This window comes from Crocuta crocuta, unplaced genomic scaffold (genome assembly GCF_008692635.1).
Source record: "Crocuta crocuta isolate KB4526 unplaced genomic scaffold, BGI_CrCroc_1.0 C29731142, whole genome shotgun sequence".
In the NCBI taxonomy this organism is placed as follows: Eukaryota; Metazoa; Chordata; class Mammalia; order Carnivora; family Hyaenidae; genus Crocuta; species Crocuta crocuta.
In genome coordinates, this window is record NW_027551538.1 from 1 (window position 1) to 8,356 (window position 8,356).

General features: G+C 60.1%; 1 protein-coding gene across 1 annotated transcript; it reads left to right on the top strand.

Moving 5' to 3' along the window:
- The first annotated feature begins 1,086 nt into the window (after window positions 1-1,086).
- LOC144219176 (cysteine protease ATG4B) lies at window positions 1,087-8,350 on the top strand. Its single transcript, XM_077749111.1, has 4 exons — window positions 1,087-1,385; window positions 1,758-1,859; window positions 2,335-2,407; window positions 4,997-8,350. Exons 1-4 carry the CDS (start codon window positions 1,325-1,327, stop codon window positions 5,082-5,084), a joined length of 324 nt encoding a protein of 107 aa, XP_077605237.1. The 5' UTR covers window positions 1,087-1,324; the 3' UTR covers window positions 5,085-8,350.
- The last annotated feature ends 6 nt before the right edge of the window (window positions 8,351-8,356 follow it).

Consider the following 8,356-nt stretch of genomic DNA (forward strand, 5'->3'; position numbering starts at 1 on the left):
GAGAATCCCAAGCAGGCTCCACACTGTCAGCGCAGAGCCCAACACTGGGCTCAATTCCACGAACCGTGACCCCATGACCTGAGCCGAAGTCAGATGCCTCCACACCTTTTCCGATGTGCCCCACACTTAGCTGTGGGAGGGCCGAGGGCTGGCACTCGCCCACACATGCGTGCATACATACACTAGCGTACGTCCCACTGAAAGTGACCCTTCACTGTTGGGACCCTGGAGGCGGACAGAGCATGGGCACCAGCGCTTGCCCTGGCCTTTGCCATTCAGAGAACCCAAGGCCAGAGGTTAGGCACCAGGAGGCCACGGCTCCCTGATGGCTGGTCCCAGGCCCTTCACCCAGACGTGGTTTCCTGTGTCCCTGGAGTGGGGTGCGTGTGGCAGAGCGGTCGTGCCGGTCGGCGAGGAGCGCTGAGGTGTGGGGAGACGAGGCCTGTGCCACCACACGCCACAGTCTAATGGTGGGACCTGTCTACTGCGCCCTGGGGCGGGGGCGCCCGGCGGTGCTGGCAGGACCCCGCTGTCCTGCGAGTCTGCGGTCTGGACACAGGACGGACTGAGAGGAGCCTTGTGTGGTTTGGTGAAGTCATCCGGGAGGAGGCGGCCTGCCTGTACGGGCCACGGTGGTGTCTTTCCTGCCGTGGCCACGTGGAGAGGACTAGTTTGTGTGGGAGCACTGTGCTCTAAGAGCCCCTGAGGCTCTGAGGTGACCTGGCCGGGGGGAGGGTGCCACCCTGGCATCTCTGCTTCTCCAGGGCCCCTCGGGCAGGGCGTGCAGGCGTCCCCTGTCACGCTAGGGCCCGGCCCAGAGGGTGCGCAGAGCTGCGCTGCCTGGCGGCCACGCCCTCGATGCCCTGGGGCGGCCGGGGGGCGGCTGGGGGGCGGGCCTGCTCCCAGGGCGCAGGGTTGTCGCCGCTGACCCCCTGGTCCTGGCCCTGCCCCCACTCCCGGCACCTGCGTCCCTGCCCTTCTGGGGCTTGGAAAACGGCTCCTGATTCGATTTCAAGTTTCCTAGATTACTCGTGAGGCTTTGTGTCTTTTCTTATGTTTTCCAGACGCTCTTAATTCTCCATAACTGACTTGTTCACGTAGTTTGGCCATTTTGAGGGATCGGCTGGATGTGTCACTGCCCAGTAAATGTGCCCTTGGCACAACCAGGCTCTAAATAGCCTGTCATCTGGGACGGAACTGAGGTGGCGTCCCGGCCTCCTGCCAGTGGCCTCCTGGCCCACTGGGCTGTCTGACAGTGAGGCCTGTCTGTCTGTCTGCCCTGCCAGGGGGAACCGGCCCCACCTCGGACACGGGCTGGGGCTGCATGCTGCGGTGTGGACAGATGATCTTTGCCCAGGCCCTGGTGTGCCGGCATTTAGGCCGAGGTGAGTCCTGGCGTGGGGAGGCAGTGTTTTCGGCACTGAGGGCTGAGGTCACCCACAGCAAGTCACTGGTGGGGCAGAGACCGGCTTGTCTTGAGTCGTGACCCCCTGAGTTTTATCACCTTAGAAAAGTGACTGTGAAGAGTACCGATGAGCGTTTGTCTTTCCAAAACTCTCTTTACATCACTAAACTCATGTTTTGTCTTCTGCGTAGATTCACTTTGATGGGTTAGCATATACGTATTTGGAATCCTGGAGAATTTGTTAACGTCAGAGAGGTTCAGGGAGGGGTATCTCCTGTAGCTTGAGTGTTCTAGAAGTGTAAAGGCTTCCTTCTCCTTTGGGTAACGCTGACCCTCTGTGTGTCTCTGATAGATTGGCGGTGGACACAGCGGAAGAGGCAGCCAGACAGCTACTTCAGTGTGCTCAACGCCTTCATCGACAGAAAGGACAGTTACTACTCCATTCACCAGATAGGTGGGAGATGGCAGACGCGCCGGTCCCGGCCGCGCAGAGCAGGCCGAGTCACGGGGTTCCCCTGAGAGCTGCCCTGCCATGGGGTGTGCAAGGCGCGAGGCTGAAGGCCGCTCAGCTCGTGACCGGTGGGGGCTGTGAAAGCCGGAGCCCGCCATCTGGAGGGCGCGTCCCGCTCTGCGCCCTTTGCGAGGTCCGAGTGCTCCTTGTGTTGATTGGTGTTCTCACGTGGGGCATAGCTCTGAGTGACCTGTCCCTCCCGCTCCTGACCGCAGGGCTGGGGTTCTGGCTCATAGTGAAGGACGGGCCTTGTCGCGGCCACCGCCCCTCTCGGAGGAAGCCTCCTGCTGTGTGGCGGGAGGCCCTCCTGGGGGCTGGGGTGGGACTTCTGTGGAGCATTCCTACCGCCCCTTTCGGGTTGAGGGCCGGGAGGGTCGTGGTTCCCGTCACTAACGCCGTCTGTTTCCCTTTCCTGCAGCACAAATGGGAGTTGGTGAGGGCAAGTCAATCGGCCAGTGGTACGGGCCCAACACGGTCGCCCAGGTGCTCAAGTACGTGCCAAGCTCTGTCCCTCCTGCATCCCTGGGGGTGGCATCGCACTCTCCTGAGTCTTGGTTGCTGAAGATTGTGGGGAGTCTTCCCCTCACGGCCCTCCTGAGGGTCCTCACAGGCAACCACACCAAGTGGTCTTCTGTGTGGAATTTCTGTTTCCCGATAACGAACATCTTCGCCTGGACGGTGTGTGTAGGATGGGGCCTGTGTGTGTCATGTGGACCTGTCCTCTGGTGCTTCCTGAGGGTCTGGGAGGTTGACGCTGGTCTGGAGTGACTGACAGCCGCATGGAGTGGGTGCTGTGGGACTCTGCCTCTGTGCCGACCCACGTCCCCCTTCCTGGGGCTCCGTGTCTGCACCTGCTGCTTTTCCTCCATGTCCTGACTCGTGCGCCTGCCCCGATTGCCTGCCCCCTCAGGCTCTCCCCAGGCCGGTCTCTCAGCGGGTCTGAACCGGTCCTTGTCCCTCGGCCCCCAGCCCACTCCTCCGCCCGGCTGCCCTGGTGGCGTTCTCTGGGTTATTCCAGGGTGCTGCCTTCTCTCACACATCTACCTCCTGGTTGAGCACCAAGCCCGCTCACCATCCATGTCCTTATCCAGCCCCTCATTTACTCAGCGCCCCCCGCATGCCATCAAGGGCCCTGGGCCCAGCCCTGCCTGCCCCGGAAGCCTAGTCTGTGGGGACGGTCTGTCTCCCTGTGTGGTGTGTGCGTGTGGTCGGTCCATGTAGCTGGTGTGTGGCCTGTTTGTGCGGCCAGTGTGTGTGGTTTGCATGTTGCTCTGCCTGCGTGGTCCGTGCGCACAGGCTGTTTCCGTGGTCTGCATTGTCATCCGTGTGCAGAGCTCGTCTGCATGGCCTGCGGTGCCCGTGGCCTGTGTGTGTGGTGTGCATGGTTTTCATGTGTCCTCTCTGTGGCTCGTGTGTGTGGTCTCCTAGTCTACACGGGTGGTTTCCGCGTGTTCATGTGTGTGTGTGTGTTGGTACGCAGGGTCTGCCTGCGTGCTCCGCGCGGGGCTTGCCCTGTCTCAGCCGCCCCCTCACTCGTCCCCGCTGCTGCTCTGAAGCAGCTCCTTCGAGACTGTTATCGGTCTAGTCGTCACATCTGAAGGCCAAGTTTGGGTCCCCCATTTACTCCGCTGCCCAGCAGGTAGCCCTCAACACAGGTGTCCTCTCTCAGAAACTCTGCGCCGCACGGCCATGCTCTCTGGTCCCTGTCGATGCCTCCGTTGCGGCCGCTTTGCCCCACCTGGGAGCACCGCAGGGCTGGCCTGGCCCCTTGGCTGTTTCTCCTCTTCTCTGTCAGCACTGGCCTTAGCTGCTGTGCACACATGAGGCTCCCACAGCCACACGCCCCGCCTCCAGACCCAGGGCCACACGCTTTGCCAGCATCACCCCTTAGGTGTCCGAGGGGCAGGTCAGCCTAACGGCCAGAACCCAAAGCCAACCCCACTCCCCGTCCCCAGCCTGTTCCCCTGCAGGGAATGGCAGTGCCATCCTTCCAGAACTCCGACCAACAGCTGGGATGCTGCCAGACCCAGCAGGCCCCGCCCGGAGTGTCCAGACTCTAGTCAGCGGCCACTGCATCCCTGGCCTCACCCTGGCCCAAGCCCTGTCGTTTGCTGCCTCCTCGGTCTTCCTTTTCTCTTTGGCATCTTTGAGTCACTTTTGAAACAGCAGGTGTCCCCTTCATAAAGTGCAGGTTGAGCGCCCGTCCCTTCTCTGCTTGGGACCGTCCCGGGGCATCCCCGCTGGGTGCAGGCGGGGCCGCTGTCTCCTCTGCCCACCCTGTGCTCACCCCCAGGCACTGGGCACCTGCCCGGGAGTGCTCCCGCCGCTTCTCTGTGCTTCTCCACGGCGCCTGCTGCCCACACGCCTCTTCTCTGGAACTTTAGCCTCATGAGGGGCTGCTCTGTCTCTTGTGCATCTGTGCATCCTGGCCCTCGGCAGGCCTGAGAGGGGGACAGCCAGCGGCGTGCCGCACACGATCCCCTGGACTCCCATCGGGAGCGCCTCTGTGTGGCCGCCCCGTGCCCTCCACACGCTCCCCGGACACACCAGGTCCTCCCTGTCATGGGGCAGCCCCTCCTCATCACCAGCACCGGGGGAGCTCGCCTGCCACCCTGACACACCTTTGGTTGCCCTCGGGGTTACTTCAGAATCTTGAGTCTTTGGCCTTAGTTCTTTTCCACTGCTGTCCGCAGCTGTGAAACCAGATGTCTCTGGGAAAATCTGAAATGCTGGCCGGTCCAGCACTTTCAGAGCCGCATGTGAAGGTGCAGGGGGAGTGGGGTGCTGGGCCCACCCGGGTTGGCACAACCCCTGCTCCCTTTCCGTGTCCCCACAGGACCCCTGTGTAGGGACTCTGTCCACAGATGGGGTGCAGTAATGGAGGGCGCACCGGGCCCAGGCGGGGACAGGCAGGCCGCAGCCTCGGCCTTACTCCCGCCCGAGGCGCTGAGTCTGGGCTGTGGTGTCTCTCCTCCGCAGAAGCTGCTGGAGCCTTCGATGCTCCTTGCCTCACCGGGCCGCAGAAGTGAAATGGCTTTGACTTGTGAAGGCTTACTGTTGTATCCTCCCCTTTCTGTTAGGAAACTTGCCGTCTTCGACACGTGGAGCGCCTTGGCAGTCCACATAGCCATGGACAACACGGTGGTGATGGAGGACATCAGTAAGTGAGCAGGAGCGCGGGGGTGTGGCCGGCGGGACTCGGGGAGCAGCTCCCTGGCCTGCTGAGCGGCCTCCAGCGGCCCACAGGTCGGTGCCCTACACGCAGGCCCGGGGACCCCCAGTTCTCTTCCAGCGCACACCAGGCTCGGGGAAGGGCCTGGATTCTCTGTGGAGCCGGGTCCCTTAGTGTCCCGTGGTGTTTGTGTCCTCGTTGCAAATGGCGCGTTCAGGTGTGTGCCGGCTCGGCCCCCCGCGGGCACCGGTGCGTCACGAGGAAAGGCATAGTTCTTTTCCTCCCTCTGGAAGGATCCACGGGAAACCTGGAGGAGTCCAGGCATGCTGAAGTTTCAGTCCAGGAGGAAGACGATGGCTCGGTCTGGCAGTGAGCTGTGAATTTGGAGCTTGAGTCCTTTTGTGTGACCAAGCTGACAGAACTCTTTTGAACGTCTTAGTTTTTTTCCTCAGGAGCACCTTTTCCCCACCGTTTCCCAGGCCTCCCTCCCTCCAGTTTTGTCGAAGGTCCTTACGGAAGAAAGAGCCCTGTGAGCAAGCCGGTCTGTGGGAGGGGCCCCCCCGCCATGAGTGCGCGTGGGCCACGGCACCGTTGCTCCTCGCCGCTGACCAGCCCTTCCCCTCTTCAGCCGGGGGACAGTGTCGGGCCTCCGGCAGACCGCGGTGCTCTGCCCGGCCAGCCCTCCCTGCCCACCACCCCTGGCCCCTTCGGGCCGGCCGACCGGGCCCCTGGCAGAAGGATGGGTATCTTTTTCCTCTGCCTTCTCCTCATGTTCTATTTTTAGGAGTGTTTGTGACACGTTGGGAACTATGGAAACATGCAGAGAATGAGGGAAACAGCACTTGATCTTCTCACTGGGAAATGGTTCCTGTTGACGTGTAGACAGAGTCCCTTCCCATGTGTGTGTGGTTTTTGAGAGCAGTTCTTACAGGGCTCTTCCATCAGTGAGACGTTACAGGCGTTGGGTGTCTGCTCACTTCCCAGTATACGTCAGGGTTTTTTGCCTCCCATTGTTGGGGGCACCGCTTGTCTCAGTGTCCACCTAGTCACCCGCCCAGCCTGCCCTCAGACGAGCAAGGCTGGCTCCCCCGTGCAGTGTCAGGAAGGGCCGAGGGACGGCTGCCCTCCAGAGCCTCCATTCCTTGGTGGTGGGGATGCTGGCTGGCGCCTGGAGGGGACTCCGCCGTGTGCCTGGACACCGGCGCCTGGCTCTCGGGGTCTCAGGTTGCTCTTGGCAGTGCTGCCGGGGCTTATTTTAGGATGACCAGGGTCTGTTCTGGGGAGGGTTCCCGGGGGTGGCCGCCTGGCTGTGATCAGTGCCCTGTGCTCCTCCCCTCCTAAGTCAGAAGCGCTGTACACTCGTCAAGGGGCTGACTTAGGAAGAGCAACGTCAGAACCCCAGCAGCAAGGACACAGGCTGAGGGAGTGCAGTGACGGCAGGTGTACTGGGAGTAGATGGAGGTGCTTCCTGCTTCCGAATGGCTGTGCTAATTGCTTTTTGTTAAAGGAACCCCAGGGGAGGCCCCGAGGGCCGCAGCAAAGGCCTTCGAGCAGCCTCTTTGTAGTCACCCAGATTGCAGGTCTCGGAGGGAAGGCTCTGATTCAGCAAAACAAATGGAGACCCAGTAGTGGCCAAGCAAGGGCTGTCCTAGTAGCCAGAGCCGCTTGTGGAGTGGTCATGGCCGGGGCCCCCACACCGTGGAGTGGTCATGGTCGAGGGCCCCCCCAGTGTGGAGTGGTCATGGCCGGGAGTACCCTCAGAGCCCCTCCCCGGGGAAGGCGCTGGCTTCCCCTCTTTCCTCCACTTCAGACGAAGTGTGCTGTGCGAGGGGAGGCCTTGCTGGTTGGGATGTTCCCGCTCTCTGCCCACCCTCCTTGGGGGGCTGGCCAGGACACCCAGAGCAGCCTCTGCCCCCACCAGCACTTGCCGTTGATGGGTTTAGACCTTCGTGAGCACAGCAGATGGCGAAGTCGCTGGATCTGGGGAGGAATTACAAATTAAAAAAGCCAGTCTGGTGTCACGCACAAATGAAGGCAAAGCAAATACGAGAACACTGGAGGAAGTGTGTGGAGGCCAACGCCCTGACGGCAGAAATAAAGCAAAGCAGCGGTGACTGCGGTTGGGATTTCAGGAGGCAAGGACAGTGGCCGTGAGGGAACGGGAGGGAAACCGCCTCACGCCAGCTGTTGTCTGTAGAACCGAAGACCTCCGGCTTTTTAACCAAGTTCTTCAGATGTGCCTGCTCCTGGAGGCTCTCCTAAGCTGCAGAGATAAGGAGACGCTTCTGTAAGCACGCAGATGCAGACGAGGATGATCTGTCTCTGAAGAAAGGTGATCCCGCTGGCCTGGCTGTCCCCCTTCCTGCCACAGCAGGTGCTGGCGGGGATGGGTCAGCACTCTGGGGCGGCGGCTGGGCTCGCTGGGGGCACAGGCAGTAGTCCTCTGTGGTCACTGAGAGAACACAGGGAGCTTGTACGTGGTCAGGATATCAGGGCAGCATGAGAGTGCCCTGTGGGCGTGGTGCACGTGGAACCCGTTGTTTGTTGGCAGCAGGACGTTTGCGAGGTCACAGGCCACACACAGCTTTGCTGAGTCCCCAGAGTGCAGCAGTGATGGGCCCTAGACCCATCCACTCTTGAGCCGATCCACGCGAGGGTCCGTGCTCATGGTGAAGACGCAGCGAACCGGGAGAGTGTCCCAGAGCAGCCTCAGAGTCCGGGCAGCAACCCTGCTGTCAGCAGACCAGGTGACAGATCGAACATACGGAAGAAGAGTCTGGAGCACCCAGATCCCACAGTAAGAGAGTTTAGCAGATACACGTTAAACTCTGGTTCTGGCTGCAGAACGCACTTTCTCTAAAGTGCCCGTTTGTATAAAGTAATGTAGACTAAATAGAGGAAAACACAAAACTCTGCTACCTGGAAATTTCAAACCTGCCTTAGCTTTTTGGGTCAAAAGAAGTGAAGTTTACAGACTCTGTATCAGAATCTAATGTGTACTAAATTCAGGAAGAACCTGTATATTCAGTACCAGTTACCAGAAAGCAAAAAGTGAAAATACAGGAAGGGAGCACACAGCTCAAGGAGTTAGGAAAAGAACAACAAAATTAGCTGAAGAAATCTGGGGAGAGTGGTATTAATAAAGACTAATAATTAACGATTTAAAACAAGACATTGTAGAACTAGTCAATTCTGCAGCTGGCTTTTTTTTAATTTTTTTTTCAGTGTTTTATTTATTTCTAAGAGAGAGAGACAGCGTGAGCAGGGG

Bases quoted from the DNA above. Each gene is read 5' to 3' on its own strand.
- LOC144219176 (XM_077749111.1), top strand. From the start codon at position 1,325: ATGCTGCGGTGTGGACAGATGATCTTTGCCCAGGCCCTGGTGTGCCGG. The intron at 1,860-2,334 runs GTGGGAGATGGC...CCTTTCCTGCAG, and splicing joins CTACTCCATTCACCAGATAG to CACAAATGGGAGTTGGTGAG. The intron at 2,408-4,996 runs GTACGTGCCAAG...CCTTTCTGTTAG, and splicing joins ACGGTCGCCCAGGTGCTCAA to GAAACTTGCCGTCTTCGACA.